The sequence below is a fragment of the Lynx rufus genome, unplaced genomic scaffold, assembly GCF_022079265.1.
Source record: "Lynx rufus isolate CCGP_SWC_20201006 ecotype Redwood Valley unplaced genomic scaffold, mLynRuf1.p SCAF_16, whole genome shotgun sequence".
NCBI lineage: Eukaryota > Metazoa > Chordata > Mammalia > Carnivora > Felidae > Lynx > Lynx rufus.
Window position 1 is genome coordinate 7,969,828 of NW_025814830.1, and position 19,267 is coordinate 7,989,094.

The window sequence follows — 19,267 nt, forward strand, 5'->3', positions numbered from 1 at the left end:
TGTTTATTTTATTTTTGGGACAGAGAGAGACAGAGCATGAACGGGGGAGGGGCAGAGAGAGAGGGAGACACAGAATCGGAAACAGGCTCCAGGCTCTGAGCCATCAGCCCAGAGCCTGATGTGGGGCTCGAACTCCCGGACCGCGAGATCGTGACCTGGCTGAAGTCAGACGCTTAACCGACTGCGCCACCCAGGCGCCCCTATATTAATTTTTCTTAATATAACTGCATTGATTTGTTCTAATTCCAAATCTGAGGCAAGTGCCTCGGTCTGGTGGATCCCAAGCTGTGCCTGCATCTGAGCTATGTGGTAGGTTGAGAGGTCAAGGTCACTAGGTCTCGTGTTTCCTGGAGAGTCTGTAATGGTGGGTGGGCTCGACATTCCGCTTATAAGAACTAAGTAGCCAATTTGTCATTCATAGAATTTTATTCATTTGCTAAGCAGCAGCTGGAAAAGTTTCCTGTATAGACCTCTCTTCTACGTAGCCCATAAGGCAACATTTTCTTCACTTTCTGTACTTTGACTTAAATATGTATATATAGCCTCTTATGTAACATAATACAACTATCTCTCTTAAAATCAAAAACATGCTCACTCTCTTCCCCGTATAGGGATAGCCTAGAGCTTCACGTCATCACATCCAATTCCAAGTCTGGGATCTCTGGGTGATGATCATTTTCCAGTGAAAACTTTGTCACATAAAAAAAGAGGGTTCAGATGCTGGTCATGAAAAAAGGCGAGAGTTTATGAAACCAAGCTAATATTAAGTAACTTCGGTTGCTGCCAGTAGATATTCAAAAGCTCTCTAAAACTGTTTTTGCGAACAGAGAAACAAGTTGGTGTCATAAGCAGTTTTTCCTATGTAGGATAATTTAATCCTTTGGATTAAATCCTTTGAGGTGTAACTAAATCAGTGAATTGTATAGACTTTGCAGTAAATAGTATTGTTACGTTTTAAAATATCACTTTGGGCATTTGCCAAAATGGATCTTCGTGTTGGAACAGTAAAGTTGGATTTTCTGTCTTTTGGCCAATGTGGTAATTATTTGTGATCTATTGAGGATGGTATTTACGTGGAAATAGGTTAGCAATTGATAAACCTTTCCGTACTGATGTCACCTGTCTGGTCTCTTTAACATCTTTTTTATTTTCTACTGAGTGTTCATTCTGAGATCATGACAGCCTTCACGTTCACTTCCTCTCTTCTTCAGGGAGAATACCTAGAATTTAGATGTTGGGTCGGCTTCTTGAAACTTGGATATTTGCTTGGATGTTGTTCCTTTTTCTTGCTTGGTGTTCTACGAGTGTTTGCTCAGGTCTGGATTGTTGAGATCTATGCCTTTGGTTCGCTGCAGATTGGACAAGGTTGGTGAATCTTCTGACCATAAGCTCTTATTCTTGTGTTTATCCACCATTACTTGCTTTCTGAACAAAGACCACACTATTCCTATGGAACATTCCGTGTCAGGCTGGAACTTTCTATGGGTATAAGTACTTGATTTTTCTGTACTTTTTAAAAACCTTAAGGACATGCCAGTAGTGTAAATTGATAATTTTTAAAATTGAAGCATAGCGGGGCGCCTGGGTGGCGCAGTCGGTTAAGCGTCCGACTTCAGCCAGGTCACGATCTCGCGGTCCGTGAGTTCGAGCCCCGCGTCAGGCTCTGGGCTGATGGCTCAGAGCCTGGAGCCTGTTTCCGATTCTGTGTCTCCCTCTCTCTCTGCCCCTCCCCCGTTCATGCTCTGTCTCTCTCTGTCCCAAAAATAAATAAATGTTGAAAAAAAAATTTTAAATTGAAGCATAGCAATTAACATACAGTGTTACGGTATTTCACGTGTACAGCATACTGATTAGACAATTATATACATCACCCAGTACTCATCGTAAGTATAAGCATAGTTGCCACCTGTCACCATACAATGTAAGATAATAATATGTCAATGTGATCATAAGTGGAATATGCTGCAATTTTGGTGATGAGGATTCGGTTAAAAAAGAAACCTATAGAAAAACCAAAGGATATAGTTCTGATGAAATACCAAAGCTGTTTATCTGTACTCTCTGATAGTACTATTCTCTGCTAATTGCATAGGGATTTCACCATCAATACTAGGTGCACACTCTGCTTTTGTATTTATGTTGCACTGCAATAGAAGGAGTTGAAATCTCTTTTCATAATCTGGTGGATAGATGTTAGATGTTGCTGATAGCCTGTATCATCTAGACCTGTGTATAGTACAGCCAATTCTAAGATGTGTTCCCAAGAAATTGGACACCCAGTCACCACAGCTTCCCCATTTGGTGCAGCTTCTACCTGTGTATGAGTGTCCCAGTTATGGCTTCTCTGTCCACATGGGAAGATGGGAGGACTACTGTTTAGGGGATATTGTTTTCTGTTTTTCCTGGACCGATTCCAGGTGTATTTTTTTAATAAAAAGAAAACTAAAGTTTCTGGCCTTAAGTGAAACTAAAAATGTGGACTTGTGTTCATGAGACATTCAAATTAGTCAGAAGACGCTAAATTAAAATAAAAATGTTTAGGTGATGGAGACTAGGTTAAAACGAGTTAAACTGGAATCAGCAGCATTAGTTCTCTTGGGTTGCAGCATTACCCTGGGGAACCATCAGTTATGCAGCAGTGATGTAGAACCAGGACTCTTAGGTGAGTGACTTATCTTGAGGCAGGAAAATAGAAACGAACTTATAATATATTTTGGTTAAATTTTTTTTGGCATATTTAGGTTAAAAAAAAAAAACAAACGTTCAGAGACACTTTGGTGGTGTTACAGAGCCCAGAGGGGGCCACGAACCCAAGTGGAATTCCTACCAGCCAGGCAGGAACATCGTGAGCACTAAGAAACCATTAGTCGTGAAGAGCTGGACCAAGGTAGATCTATATGGATCCCTGGATTCATTGTGAGATGCAGTATCGAAAGTGCCTCAGAAAGGCACCATCTTTGTATGTTCAGGCTGCTATAACAAAAACACTGCAGGCTGGATGGCTTACACAATGAGCAAGAGTAACCTACCAGCAGATTCGGTGTCTGGTGAGGACTCACTTCCTGGTTCATAGGCGGCCATTTTCTTGCGTGTCCTCACATGGCAGAAGGACAAAAGATGTCTCTCGAGTCTCTTTTATAAGGGCACTAATCCCATTCATGGAGAATTCACCCTCATGAACTAATCACCTCCCAAAGGTCCCCATCTCCTAAAACCATCACATTGGAGATTAGGATTTCAACATGAATTTGAGTGGGGGGTGGGCATAAGCATTCAGTCCATGACAGGCTCAAAGTTGACTTATAACAGCCTTCACAAAAGCTGCCTTATGTTGATACAGTCTAAATTGTCTGCAGGCATATGTTGTTCAGCATCAAAATTTTTGACAAATGACAAAATTGGCTTAATGTAGGTCCATACAGGAAACAGAACCTTCGCTAGACTGATGACCTGGAAACGGTTTCATCTCACACTGAAAGGGGCATCTAAAATTCCAGCTCAGGCCTATCACTGACACTCAGATGTTGGCCTTTTTATAACTTGCCTCTCTGGTGGATAAGCCTAAGGACGGTGTGAGATTATAGAAAGATACCATTAATAAACTGACTCAACCTCAGTGTATTTGGCCTTATCACTGAAGGGACAAGATTTTTTTTTAATGCTTATTTATTTTGAAAGTGATAGAGAACGAACGGGGGAGGGGCAGAAAGAGAGGGAGACTGAGAATCCCAAGCAGGCTCCACACTGTCAGTGTGGACCTTGATGTGGGCCTCGAACTCACAAGCTGTGAGATCATGACCTGAGCTGAAATCAAGAGTTGGACGCTCAACCGACTGAGCCACCTAGGTGCCCCAGGACAAGAATTTTTTTATTGTTTATTTATTTTGAGAGAGAGAGAGCGCAAGTGGAGAAGGGGCAGAGAGAGAGGGAGACAAAGAATCCAAAGCAGGCTCCACGCTGTCAGCCCAGGGTCTGATGTGGGTCTTGATCTCAACCATGAGATTATGACCTGAGCCAAAATCAAGAGTCAGATGCTTAACCAACTGAGCCACCCAGGCGCCCTGAAGGGAAAAAAAAAAATTTTTTTTTAAGTGATTGGGATTATTGGCAATTCACCTTCAGTGAGAGCCCTTATTTGTTCTTTGTTAAAACTTAGGAAGAAAACAAGAAAAAAGGTTTTTGCTAATATGGCCCATCTCATCACATGGTGATGGGGAGTGGGGAAGGCTATGTGTAGATTAATTATCCTGGAGGCAAGCTATAAAGGGGAGAAATACAAATGTCAACTCTAAAGCAATATGAAACATATGGACTTAGGAAGCAAATATCTAAGTAGGATTCCAGTTGGTACTTCTTTTTCCAGAATGGTTTCCTTAATCACCCTGCTTCTAACAGTTGCTGCCATTGTTCAGCGTTGGAGGACCTCATATCACCCAGCCAGATGTGCAAGAACCTGACTGAAATATGGGTTTACTTCCTCTTGTGGAAAACAGTTCCCCATGTACCACACAGTTGGAACAAATTAGACTATAATTGGCTTCCTATACCCCATTCTGGGTTGGAGTATATGTGGTTAGCATCCCTTCCCAGTACAGCCAACCGGCCCTCAGTGGATGTAATTTTACTAGCTAAGTTTGCCCCCAACCCCCTTGAATCCAGGTCATCACAGCATTCAAAAAGACATTGAATTTACCCTAAAAGATCCCAGTTATCATTGCCAGAGAGGGGGTAAGACTGGGCATTGTTTAAAGGATTGTATGTGTTTAAGTAAATCAATAGTGCTATTTGCAATGTCTCCAGCAGCCACTGTAAAAACCATGACGCTGAATCTCTTACTAATGAAAGCAATTCAATAATGAAGGGACCTTGATGTAGTTAAGTATATTGAATTAAGACTGGGACTTATTCAAGCTACAAATACTTATTTTTAGGCCTACTGGACTGGGGTAAACTAAGATATTTATCAATTATTAGGTTAATTTGTGTTAAACTGGTTGAACCGTATTGTTCTGAACTAAATCAAAGTCTGGAATATGGTGAGAGCTGTGAGAATTGGAAATTAATCACCAAGAACAAATACATTCCCAAGTTAGTGATGACTTATGAGAGGGGGTCTTCACACGAATGTGATAATAATTACCGGGTCTTACCAATTTATTCTTAAAAGGTTGTCAAAGGAGGTGGGAGACCGTTCTTCCCCTTAACTTTAGCTTGAGGAAAGGCCAACTGCGAATACGTTCTCTGCCTCAAAGACTATCCTATTTTGATTTTATGGAAAAATTCAAGGAATGGGTGCTATGGAGGATCCTCAAGGAAAGTCTCATCTGATACTTGTTCACCAAGTGGGACATAATCAGCTACCATTAATAGAGTTTCTCGATTTTATAGGCGTTTTTCTTACAAGTATTGTGAAGGTAGGTGTTTCCAGGATTTTCTTAGGATGACAATGAGCAAATAGATTTACTTTTCTACTGTTCTCCTCACCTGTTCTTCATGGGCACAAGATTGCTGCCTCCGACATCACATCTTCGTACAATGAACATCCTAAGCAGGAAGGAAGGGAGAGGCTTTGTTTTTGTCAGGAAGAGATCTTCCCCATGATCACCCCAGAACATTTGACCTAAGTAGGTAATGTAGCCACCGCTTGCCACAAAGGGGATGAAGAAAATGAGCACCTGATATTTTCAGCCCTGATTATGGAAGGTAGGTGATTTGAGACAACACAAGATAGAAATACGACTGCTCTAATCACCTTACTTCTCAAAGCAACAGAAGCCACTGATAAGTACAGCCATTGTTCTTAATCAGAATGTACCAGAAAATGGCCCTGTGCCCTCCCCTGCCTGCCTCTTCTATTTGAGTTAACCTATTTGCTTTTTCTTTGTGTGTCTCTTCCTAATCTATTCATGGAGAAATACACCCTATTGTTTCCCAAATAAAAGAAAGTGAAATTGGATTTGTCATGGGAAAAGGTCTTTTGAGATTACTGTCTAGGCAAAGATTTTCAGTAACATTCTCCATGAGCTCTGGATCTCTTCTTACCGAAAGAATTCATGAAAAGGAGAGGAGTGGTTAGCGCACTCCTCCATTTACATGGAGTGTATAAAACTCTTCCATTTTCAAACCCACATGCACACCATCACTGAGCAAGCAACACCAATTCCAGAGTTTACAGTGATTGGGATCATTGACAATTTGCCTTCAGTGAGCGCTGGAGTCAGCAGGGCAGGTAATATTCACACATTGGACCTTGTACTTGACAGAGCCGAGGAGAGCAAAGCCCATCAACAGGGCTCTGTCTTAGTAGCCAAACGTTTCCAGTTTGGAGGGTAGTCCTGTCTAGAGAAGTGGTGGCATTGTAATTTGAGCAAATTCTAAAACAGGCTCGGTTGGGCTGGTAAAACACAGGTAGCAATTTTTATTCCCATCTTTTCAGAATCGGTGCCTGATGGAAAAACAGGGCCTAGATTTACCCTTCTAAAAACCATAAAACCAGACCAAAGGGAATAACAATTTTCAGACATTAGATAATAAACGGAGCAGGCCTTTGATCCTTAAGAGGAATGATAAGTGAGGCAAGCACTGTGACTTCCCTCGTTGTCAGTCTGGAAGCAGTTTCTAGACCACAGAGCAGGCAGTTCATGCCCCAAGAGAGCCCAACAGTCTCTCTCAGTTGCGATAAAAAGTGCAGAGAGACCAAGGAGGTTAGAATTTGTGCCTTCAGAGATATGCAGAAGTGTCTTTTGAGTTTTTGAGAACGGACCCAAATATTTGGGAATCAAATAACACGCCTGCAAATAACCCATGCATCAAAGAAGTCACAAGAAAAAGTAGAAAATGTTTTAGACTGAACAAAACTGAAAATTCAACACACCAATATTTGTGGGATGTAGTTAATGCAGTAATTACAGAAAGGTTTATAGCATTAAATTCTGGCATTAGAAAAGAAGAAATGTCTTGGGGCATATGGGTAGCTCCGTTGGTTACAACTCAGGTCATGATCTCACGGTTCTTGAGTTCAAGCCCTGCACTGGGCTCTGCACTGACAGTGTGGAGGCTGCTAGGATTCTCTCTCTCCTTCTTGTCTGCCCCTACCTCTCTCTCTCTCTCAAAATAAATAAATAAACTTAAAAAAATAGGAAAGAAGGTCTCAAATAAAACTTCCCCTGCAAGAAACTAGAAAAAGTATGCCCAATGAGCAGAAATCAGTGAAATACAAAAATAACAGAGACAGCCAGTGGAACAAAAAACTCTGTTCTTAAGATCAATAAAATTGATAAGCTTGTAGCCAGAATAAAAAGAGAGAAGATACAAATTCCCAATTTTAGAAATGAAAGAGGATATGTGTCTCTCTAGGAATTTGTCCTTTATATAATTAGTTGGCATACAGTTGTTCATAGCATTCTCTTATATCCCTTTTGTATCAGTAAGATCAGTAGTAATATCCCCTCGTTTCTACTTTAGTATTGAAGTCTTGTCTTTTTTTTTTTTTTTCTTATTTGGTCTAGCTAAAGATTTGTACATTTTGCTGATCTTTGCAAAGAACCTACTTTTGGTTTCATTCATTTTCCTCTGATGTTACTCTAGTCTATAGTTCAGTACTATTTGCTCTAATCTCTTATTTCCTCCTAATTGCTTTAATTTGTTCTTATTTCTGTGCCTTTAAGAAAAAGATTAGGTTATTAATTTGAGATTTTTTTTTGCTTTAATACAGGCATTGCAACCATAAATTTCCCTATAAGTACGCTTCAGCTGCACCCTGTAAGTTTGGCATGTTGTGTCTTCATTTTCTTTTCTTTTTTTGTTTCAAGTTTTTATTTAAATTATAGTTAGTTAACATATAGTGTAATGTTAGTTTCAGAAGTAGAATTTAGTGATTCATCACTTACATGCAACACCCAGTGCTCAACACAACAAGTGCCCTTCTTAATACCCATCACTCATTTAACGCATCCCCCCACCCACCACCCCTCCAGCACCCCTCAGTGTGTTCTCTCTAGTTAAGAGTCTGTTTTCTGGTTTGCTTCTCTCTCCCCCCCCCCCCTTGTTCATTTGTTTACTTTCTTAAATTCCACCTATGAGTGAAATCATATGGTATGGTATGTCTTTCTCTGACTGATTTATTTCACTTATCGTAACACACTCTAGCTCCATAAACATCGTTGTAAATGGCAAGATTTCATTCTTTTATATGGCTAAGTAATATTCTGTTGTATATATATATATATATATATATATATATATATATATATATTACATCTTCTTTATCCATCCATCAATTGATAGACACTTGGGCTGTTTCCATAATTTAGCTATTGTTACTAATGCTGTTATAAATATTGGAGTGCATGTGCCTATTTGAATCAGTTTTTGTATGCCTTGGATAAATACCCAGTAGTATAAGGTAGTTCTATTTTTAACTTTTTGGGGGAACTTACATACTGTTTTCCATAGTGGCTGCACCAGTTTGCATCCCTACCAACTGTGCAAGAATGTTCCCCTTTCTCCACATCCTTGCCAACATCTGTTGTTTCCCATGTTGTTAACTTTAGTCATTCTGACAGGTGTGAGGTGATATCTCATTGTAGTTTTTATTTCTTTTTCCATGATGATGAGTGATGTTGAACATCTTTTCATGTGTCTGTTATCCATCTGGATATTTTCTTTGGAAAAGTGTCCATTCATGGCTTCTGCCCATTTTTTAACTGGATTATTTATTTTTTGGGTATTGAGTTTGATAAGTTCTTTATAAATTTTGGATACTAACCCTTTATCATATATGTCATTTGCAAATATTTTCTAAAATATAGAAATGGAAGGAAAACTTCCAAAATCATTCCTCGAGGCCAGCATTACCTTGATGCCAAAACCAGACAAAGACCCCACTAAAAAAGAATTACAGCCCAATATCCATGATGAACACGGAGGTAAAAATTCTCAACAAAATACTAGCAAATCAAATCAAACAGTGCATTAAACGAATCATTCACCATGCTCAAATGGGATTTATTCCTGGGCTGCAAGAGTGGTTAAGTATTCACACATCAATCAACATGTTACACCACATTAATAGAAGAGAGGATAAGAGCCATATGATCCTCTCAAAATTTGCAGAAAAACCATTTGACAAAGTATGGCATCCATTCTTATATTATAAAAACCCTCAACAAAGTAGGAATGCAGAGGACATACTTCAACATCATAAAGGCCATATATGAAAGGCCCACAGCTAATATCATCCTCAGTGGGGGAAAACAGAGAGCTTTTCATCCACAATCAGGAATAAGACTCTCATCACTGTTATTTAATATAGTACTGGAAGTCCGGTCCTCAGTAATCCGACAACAAAAAGCAATAAAAGGCATCTATATCAGCAGGGAAGAAGTCAACTTCCACTATGATTGGAAGAACAGGTATTGTTACCGTGTCTATACTACCCAAAGCCATCTACACATTTAATACAATCCCTATCAAAATACCGCCAGCATTTTTCACAGAGCTAGAACAGACAACCCTAACATTGGTATGGAACCACAAAAGACCCTGAATAGTCAAAGTGATCTTCAAGAAGAAAAGCAGAGCTGGAGGCATCAGACTTCCTGACTTCAAGTTCTATTACAAAGCTGTGGTGACCAAACTGGCGCAATAACCGACACACAGATCAATGGAGTAGAATAGAAAACCCAGAGAGTGGCCTGGGTGGTTCAGTCAAGCATCTGACTCTTCATTTCTGCTCAGGTCATGATCTCATGTTATGAGATCGAGGCCTGCATTGGGCTCCACATTGGGCGCGGATCCTGCTTAATCCTATCTCTCCCTCTCCCTCTCCCTTTGCCCCATCCCCCATCTCTCTAAAAAACATTTTTTTTTTATAAAAAAGAATAGCAAACTCAAATGGACCCAGAACTGCATGGGCAATGAATCTTTGACAAAGCAGGAAAGAATATCCATTGGAAAAAAGACAGTCTCTTCAACAAATGTGTTGGGAAAAACTGGACAGCCACATGCAAAAGCATGAACCTGGACCACTGTCTTACACCGTACACAAAAATAAATTCAAAATGGGTGAAAAACCTAAATGTGAGACAGGAAAACATCAAGATCCTAGAGGAGTACACAGGCAGCAACCTCTTTGACCTCAACTAGAGCAGCTTCTTACTCGACATGTCAAAAATAAAACAAAAGCAAAAATAAACTATTTGGACTTCATCAAGATAAAAAGCTTCTGCACAGCAAAGGAAACAGTTAAGAAAACTAAAAGGCAGCTAACTGAATGGAAGAGATATTTGCAAATGATGTATCTGATAAAGGATTAGTATCCAAAATCCATAAAGCACTTATCAAACTCAACACCCAAAAAACAAATAATCCAATGTTGTGCTTTCATTTTCATCATTACCAATACTTTCTAATTTTTTTTGTGATTTTATCTTGATCCATTGATTATAATCTTTGATCTTTGTTCCTACCGTGTTCTAATATGTTTTTAATTTTTTTATGTTTACTTATTTTTGAGAGAGAGACAGAGAGACAAAGCGTGAGCAGGGGAGGGGCAGAGAAAGAGGGAGACACAGAATCGAAAGCAGGCTCCAGGCTATGAGCTGTCAGCACAGAGCCCGAGGCAGGAGCTCTAACTCACAGACTGTGAGATCATGACCTGAGCTGAAGTCTGATGCTTAACCGACTGAGCCACCCAGGTGCTCCTCTAATATGTTTTTTTTTTTTTTTCAACGTTTATTTATTTTTGGGACAGAGAGAGACAGAGCATGAACGGGGGAGGGGCAGAGAGAGAGGGAGACACAGAATCAGAAACAGGCTCCAGGCTCTGAGCCATCAGCCCAGAGCCCGACGCGGGGCTCGAACTCACGGACCGCGAGATCGTGACCTGGCTGAAGTCGGACGCTTAACCGACTGCGCCACCCAGGCGCCCCTCTGATATGTTTTTAAAACGCTATTCCTAACCTATGATTCTAAATTGATTTCCCCACCCAATGACTTGGGACCCTGGTGCGTGCATTAGGTACATCTTTAGGACCTGGATGGCTATGTGGACAAGACACAGTTTCCCTCAGTATGGGGAGGTGGGAAACGCACCCCGAGTTGTCTATCTGGGATGGGATGGAGAGTCCAGAATCCATTAAGGACTGCAGACTGAGGTCAGAGAGAAAAACAGCTAGACAGGCCTTTTCCATTCAGAGATGCAGGCAGAGAGGTTTTGTTAGACTCTGTGGGCCAAACCTGGGACATGGGAACAAATGGTGGTGGGTGAGGATGTGAAACTGGGGTTGATGGAAGCCCGGGTTAGAGATGTAAGTTCTTGGAGGGCTGGGGCTGTTTGTGTGCTCAGATGTGAATGCATTTGGGAGGGAATGGCATGGGGGGGGGCACCATTCTTGGCAGGGTGGGTCCAGGGGCGGACTGCGGTTGTCCAGGGGAAATGACCTCAGTGCAGATGCACGTTCTGCTGTGGGAGAGCCCACAGGATGTTCGGGTGGGTGGAAGTAAGGGGGTGGGAGGAGTGGTAGTTTGTGGGCACAAAATATGTTCCTGGCAGGCATCTGTGATGTCTTTTTCTAAGTAACTGGCCTACAGACCCAGATTGGTGGAGGCCCCAGCTCTTGGGTGTAGGTTTTGTATGTCTGAGATGGAATCCCGTACGTAGGTGGAATCTGGTGGTGAAGAGATGGGGTCGGGGAGGCAGGTAGGACCTGAGGTGTGGCTCTAGGTTAGAACAAGCTTGAAGCTAGAGTCAGAGTGTCCCGCTGAGTCTGCCTTAGTATACTTCTGGGTTTATTAGGCATGGTGGTTTGGGCTGCTGGATTCAGGGACCTGTTATGGGTGGAGGGCTGCTCCGTGAGTGTTTAGACCAGGAGTCCCTGAATCCAGTGCGAGGCTGCGTCATGCTTGAGCTGAAGACCCTGGGTTGGTGGAGGTGGCGGTTGGTTGCTGCAGATTTTGGTTTCCGACGGGAGTGTGCTCGGAGTTCAAGCCTGGATGTTTCCGCAGGAGGCGAGCTTAGGGACAGGTGTCCTGAGGCCCAAGGCCGTTTAAGAACCAGCTGAGGCGGCAGATCAGAGCCTGGGAGGCGCAGAGCCGCGGCACCACTCGTTGGGGCGCATGCGCATGCGTTGGGCAGAATCTGGGTGGGAATCTCTAGTAGCAAGCACGGCTCTCCCGGAAGCGGAAAGAGGGCGCCATCCGGGTGTGGGGGTGTGGCCTCGATTTGCCATCGCGCATGCGCGGCAATGGATGGGAGGCTCCTGGCGGACCTAGACATACCGGAAGCTGGGCAGGTATACCGGAAGTGGGGCAGGTGTACCGTAGTGGGGCAGGTGAACAGGCCTTCCTACCTGGAGCTTCATCACTCGGGACTTCCCCTAATGGCACCCCTGGTTCGATCCTTCAGGGCAGGGGGTTCCCCGCTCTCAGCCCGGAGCATCTGAGCTGCTGGCCTCGTGACCCCGTGTGACACGTTTCAGGGCCGTCCCCAGTTTCTTTTCCCAGCCCGGGTCCTCCTAGGGGGAAATTCCACCTGCGATGCCCTTCGTGTGTCTCGTCACTGGGATGAAATCAGGAGCGCGGAAAGGTGTTTCCATCGCGGCCTCATGAACGCGGATAATTGCAAACGTCCCTGGGAGACGCGACTGTAGCAGGAAGGTGCGGGGATGCAGGGAGATGGTGACGCTGGGAGCGCAGGTTTGCTGATGGGCAGGGGTGAGGCTGGCCCGTGTTAGGAGTAAAGCAGATTAAAGGTACCATTTAGTGTATGATCGCACCTTTTCCTTTGAACACATCTATATGTTGTATACATGGGGAAAAGTTGGGAAGAACACACAATATTTGTGTGTGTGTGTGTGTGTGTGTGTGTGTGTGTGTGTGTGTACCCACCAGTAGTCTTTACGTCATGGTATTACAGGGGATTTTATGTTTCCATTTTTAAAACATTGTAGTAAAATATACATAATACAAAATTTACCATCTTAACAATTTCTTTCAAATGTTTATTTTTGCGAGAGACAGCTAGTTGGGGAGGGGCAGAGAGAGAGAGAGAGAGAGAGAGAGAGAGAGAGAGTCAGAATCTGAACACAGCTCTGCATTGAGAGCAGAGAGCTTCATGTGGGGCTCGAACCCATGAGCCCTAAGCCGAAGTTGGATGCTTAACCAACTGAACTCCCCAGGTGCCCCTTAACATTTTTTTAAGTGTGCAGGTCCGTGGCATTAAGTACATTCACACTGTTGTGCAACCATCACTGTATTTCAGCTTTTTATCTATATTTCTTATTTTTTATAGTGCATTTCCTAAGGTAATGACTGAAAAAAAACTTAGTTTCCTAAATCAATTATGCTTTTTCTTTAATCCGTCAAATAAAATAGACTATGCTTTTCATAACCGTTTTAGTGAATAATTAGGGTGTTTAGTGAACATCTGCCATGTTATTATTCTTCGTGTATAAAGTTTTTCTCCAACTGATGTTTGGAAAGAGTTGGTTCAAAAGATTTCTTTTTAAGTCTTGGTTAATGATTTAAAAAAAATTTTAACGTTTATTTATTTTTGAGACAGAGAGAGAGCATGAATGGGGGAGGGTCAGAAAGAGAAGGAGACACAGAATCTGAAACAGGCTCCAGGCTCTGAGCTGTCAGCACAGAGCCCGGCGCGGGGCTCGAACTCACAGACCGTGAGATCATGACCTGAGCCAAAGTCGGACGCTCAACCAACTGAGCCACCCAGGCACCCCTTGGTTAATGAATTTTTAAGAAACAAAACAGGGGCCCCTGGGTGACTCAGTTAAGCATCTGACTTTGGTTCCTGTCATGATCTCATGTTTTGTGGGTTCAAGCCCTGCATCGGGCTCTGTGCTGACAGCTCAGAGCCTGGAGCCTGCTTTGGATTCTGTGTCTCCCTCTCTCTCTGCCCCTTCCCTGCTCATACTCTGTCTCTCTCTCAAAAATAAATAAACATTAAAAAAAGAAACAAACAAAACTTTATCTTGAGATACTTGGAGATTCACATGTAACTGTAAGAAATAATAGAGACATCTCCTGGACTCTTTACCCAGTTTTTCTCACTTAGCATCTTGCAGAACTACAATACAGAATCACAGTCAGTGTCTATAGACGTTGATAGAATCCTGTGATCATGTGCAGAATCCCCAATTTCACTTGTAATCATTTGTGCTTGGCTGTGTGTGTTTCGTTCTATGCAATTTTATCACCTTCTGGGCTCACATGTCCACCATCACCACACTCAAGATACAGAGTAGTTCCATCTCCACCAAAATACCCTTTTACGGCCACACCCTCTCCCCCAGTTAGCACCTTGGCAACCCCTAAACTGTCCTCCGCTTCTATAATTTTATCATTTCAAGAATTTTTATAAATGGAATACAAAAGGTATGTAGTCTTTTGGGATTGGCTTCTTTTCTCTCAGAATAATTCTCTGGAGATTCATCCAACTTGTTTCTTGTATCATCATTTATTTTTATTGCTAAGTGGTGTCCTATGATTTGGACATACCACAGTTTGTTTAACTCTTCACCCATTGAAGGACATCTGGGTTATTTTTAGTTTTTTGCTATTTAAAAAAAACGGGGTGCCTGGGTGGCTCAGTCAGTTGAGCGTCTGACTCTTGAGTTCAGCTCAGGTCATGATCTCACGGTTTGTGGGTTCAGACCCCACATTGGGCTCTGTGCTTACAGTGTGGAGCCTGCTTGTCCCCTCTTTCCCTTCCCTGCTTGCTCTCTCTCTTTCTCTCAAATAAAAATAATAGAAAAAAAAGCTACCATGAACACTTGTGTACAAGTGTTTGTATGAACAAAAGGTTCCATTGTTTGGGGATAAGTCCCAAGAGTGTAGTTGTGTAAGGTGGTTTCATACTTAGTTTTAGAGTAACTTCCAAACTGTTACAAAGTAGTCATAGCATCATGAGGGATGGGATCCCATTTCTCTCCATCCTTGCCAGCACTTGGTGGAGTCACTATTTTTTACTTTTTTTACTTTGTCAATTCTGATAGATGCAGAGGGATATCTCATTGTGCTTTTAATTTGCATTCCACTAATGATTAATGAAGTTGAACGTGTTTATATGTGCTTATTTGCCATTGTGTATACTTTGGAGAAATGCCTGTTCATCTCTTGCCCATTTTCTTTTTGAAAAAAATCTTTGTTTACTTATTTTGAGGGAGGGAGGGGCAGTGAGAGAGGGAAAGAGAATCCCAATCAGGCTCCGTGGTGTCAGCGCAGAGCCCGATGTAGGGCTTGATCCCATGAACCATGAGATCATGACTTGAGCCAAAATCAAGAGTTGGATGCTCAACTGACTGAACCACCCAGGCACCCCTCTTGCCCATTTTTCTAATTACTTATTATATTGTTTAGTTTTATACTCTTGAGTTTCTTTACATATTCTGTACACTTATCTTTTATCAGATACGTGGTATTGGGGAACATCATCAAAAAGACGTGATTGCTGATTGACCCGCGACCTGGACACAGACACTTGGAGGCTCCTCACCCCCTCCCCTGTCCTCAGAATGTAGGTTCTGCTTGCCTTTCCTCTTCCCAGAGGCTGCTCCAAGGATGTACTCTTGAAATGGTGATGTGGTGTTTGAAAACACCTGTATGGTATATGTGACTAAGCACAGTTAAGTCCTCTTTATAAACTGAAGATTTGGAGGGTGAGTCTGGGGATCCACTCATCTTTCAGTTGCCCATGACAAGCCTCATTTGTAAGTTCCCTTTGCTTCATAAAATTGCCACCTACTAACCAGGAGTGGCCTTTTTCTTTGGTCTCTCCCTGTCCTCCAAGTACTGTAGATGATTTTAGATCACACCAGGGAAGCTCCCGGGAGGGTTGTGAACCAATTGGCAAGAGAGCCAGAAGACAGAAGAGATGGGCCTTGGAAAAGAAGCATCCATGGGGGAAATCCAGTGTTGGCCATCGACCTCTTTGTGGGGAGGAGTGGCCTGTATGTTAGATACTTGTGGACCATCCTCTGAGTACAGGGATGCCCTGAAAATGCCGGCTGGTGTGCTTGTTGGAGTAATTGTGCATTGTGCTCTGCAGCAAGGAAGTGAGGCATGTGGTGGCCGCAGTGGGCTGGCCTATAATAATGGGCAGTTCGACTGGCCATCGATGCCCAACTGGAGGCTGAGGCTCATGTCAGGAAGTTAGAAGACAAGCTAAGATTAGAAAAGGACATGAGAATGTCCACTGGGCTGATGGCTCTGGGGCTGGCAGACATGATGGGAGTTGAAGGACAATAAGTTGGAGACCTTCTCATGCCCTTTTGCAAAGCTGGGAGGGTGCAAGGAGCTTTAGACAAAGGCAGTGCTTGTGACTAAGTCCAATTGACAAGCTAAGACATTCAATCCCTGGGAGAATGATGGGAATGAGGAGGAAGAGATTGTGGTGGTTGACAGGGAAGTGGATGGAATGCCCCATGCCGTTGCACCCCTAACACAACAAAAAACAAAAGCAGAGCAACAGCAACCCAGCAGTGGGACGGCCCCCAGTTCAGGAAACATTGATGATGAGAGAATACGCTCCAACTGTGCTTATTGATATAGATGCCAGTTTCAGCAAAAGGCCAGGGAAGATATCCTGGCGTGGTTAGTGTGGCTATAGGATACCAGGGGTGGTGGTGTTTCTCTGACCCAGCAGGAGGCAGAGAAAACGAGCAACATCACCACACACCTTGCCCTCTGGCAGCACCTGTATGGTGCCCAAGAGATGCCAAGTACTCACTTCCTTATAGATTGGATTATTTTATCCTGTAGGGGAGGCTTGGTCCCATGAGGGGTATCTCCCTGGGCATGTAGGAATCTGGAAATCGATAGAGGAGGTACGGCAAATTTTCAGGAATCTGGGAATGAGACAGGTGATCAATGCTTCTGTCTTTTCAGGCCCTTTTGAGACCGCGTTCACTGCATGGACCAAAGCCAAGATTCTCCAGTCTGTCCCCAACACTGATATCCATGCTGAGCCCACGTATGAGATAAGATGTTTACCATGTTGGGCAATCCATTGCTCAACTGGAGGAAACTGACAGATCCTGGGAACAGACATGGGCTAGAGATAGAGGGGAGCCAGGAAAGCTAAAAGGCTGTCCCAACCTGCTCTCAAGGATCCAGTCAGAATAACCTGGAAGCAAATATAGTGTGACCTCATTGCTGTGGGGACCCTGCCTAAACAGATAGACTGGGTTGGCCTATGGAAAGCCTTAGAACCTGAGTAACAGTTTAGATCTGTCTCATCCACTCCTGTCATCCCTGATGTACCAGAGGCCTCAGGGATACATGCCTGTTTGGGATGGGTGTGTCCCTCACCCTGGGTATAAGATGCAGGCCAAGATTGCCTCCAGGTGAGGGCCCCTGGAGGTGATCAGAGGCCCTATGTTCATTGGTCTTCCAGAAATCCATAAAAGGTGACAGCACGGGTGGATACTGAAGCTCAATGTACTCTAATATATGGTAACCCTCAGAGGTTTTCTGCCCCTTTCAGTGCCATCAGTAGTCATGGAGGACAGACAGTTATGGTCAGAAAGGTCCTCTTGGACATCTTCTCTGCCCTCCCTGCGACTATGGGGGTTTTTATCTCTCCAATACCAGAGAACATATTGGGCATCGATATTCATCCTACAAGCTCAGACTCTGCAAACCTCTGATACCTCCAGGTTAGAGGAATCAAACCCATGCTGAGGAGAAGCACCAACTGGGAACCAGTAAGCCTGCTGTCCTCACATAGGATGGTAAATGTCAAACAATATAAATTTCCTGGGATTATAGGGAAACCATCTAGAGCTACACTACTGCCCATAGTAGTTTCAACAGCCCTGTATGACCAGTAAAAAAGCCAGATGGCTCACGGCAGATGATGATGGATGACTGGAGACTAAATAAGATGGTGCCCAACATTGCCATCATCTTAAACACCTTAGCCACAGTCCTAGGAAGGTATTGTGCTGTGCTAGACTTAGCAAATACCTTTTTCAGTATACCCCTGGCCACTGAGTCACAAGATCAATTTACCGTCACATAAGAGGGGCAACAATAGACCTTCGAAGCGCTCCTCCAAGGTTACCTGCATAGCCCCACTGTGTGTCATGGGATGGTAGCCCGAGACCTGTCCCTGTTGTCCTTCCCCACATCAATGAGATGGGCCCATGATATTGATGTTGTAATATTAACATAGAAAGAGCTGCCTCTCCTGCCAGGACATCTTGCAGGCTTTGCTGGAGCATCTGTGAGGGAGAGGATAGGCAACGGACCGACAGAACATTCAAGGCCCAGACACCGCTGTGAAGTTTCTGGGAGTTGTCTTGTTGGGTAAGACCCATGTTGTCCCTGAAGCTGTGATTGATAAGATAGATGCAAGCTTACCCCACCCCCAAGAATATGAAAGAGGTGCAGGCCTTTGTAAGAATGTTAAGGTCTCCAGAGGACTTTTATTCCCCACATGGCACAGTGCCTCTGTCCCTTATATTACCTGATAATGAAAGGGCAGGTGTGGGACCGGGGATCAGAGCAGCAGGCTGCCTTCGGGAAGGCAAAAATGCTCACAAAGCAGACTAAAGCCCTTGGCATATATCAAGCAGGGCTCCCATTTGAGTTAAATGTGTCCATGACTCCAGACGGTGTCGATTGGGCACTGCGACAAAAACAAGAGAAGGAGACAATACCGCCAAGACTCTGGTCTAAGTGAAGGAGACAGAAAGCCGATACACCCCCATGGAGCACACAGTACTCTTCCAGGTGGAGCCTCTCACTAAGGAACAACACATTGCCATGAGAACTTCCCAGTCGAGGGGTGAGTTAAATATATGTTCCGTCAACCCACCTTTGCTATGACTCAAACCCACATTTTGACTAAGTGGCAGGTCTGTTTACAGTAGAGGAAGGCCCTATGTACAAGTTCACTGTCTCTAGGGCTGCTAGGCCCCATGGAGTATATATACATCCTCCAGATGCTCCCACCCCTATTCCTATGGTGTCCCTGTCAAGAGGGGGGCAGGGGAGATTCCCGCTGGTGCTGCGTATACAGATCGGTCCAGTCTAGGCGAACCCCGCCCACGTGGACTGTAGTTGCTATTCAGCCCAACACGGACACCATCTGGATGGAAACAGAAACAAACCTTCGTGGCCAGTGGGCTGAGCTCAGAGTAGGCTGGCTGGTGAGGGTCCTGAGTCCTGGCCATCAACCCTCTGCACTAACAGCTGGGCTGTTCTGAAGGGATAAACCCTATCGCTCCGACAATGGGAAGCTGAGGGG

General features: G+C 43.6%; 1 protein-coding gene across 3 annotated transcripts in view; it reads left to right on the forward strand.

The window, feature by feature from the left end:
- Window positions 1-15,888, forward strand: part of ZNF180 (zinc finger protein 180) — a 38,092-nt gene extending 22,204 nt beyond the window's left edge. The window contains exons 5-6 of one of the 3 annotated variants that reach the window (XM_047077887.1): window positions 7,715-7,761; window positions 15,427-15,887. In XM_047077887.1, coding sequence (XP_046933843.1) covers window positions 7,715-7,761; window positions 15,427-15,474 — 95 coding nt within the window. In that variant the 3' untranslated portion in view covers window positions 15,475-15,887. Of the gene's footprint in view, window positions 1-7,714; window positions 7,762-15,426 lie in introns of all 3 variants that reach the window. The other 2 variants (XM_047077889.1, XM_047077888.1) reach the window with 2 other exon arrangements.
- The last annotated feature ends 3,379 nt before the right edge of the window (window positions 15,889-19,267 follow it).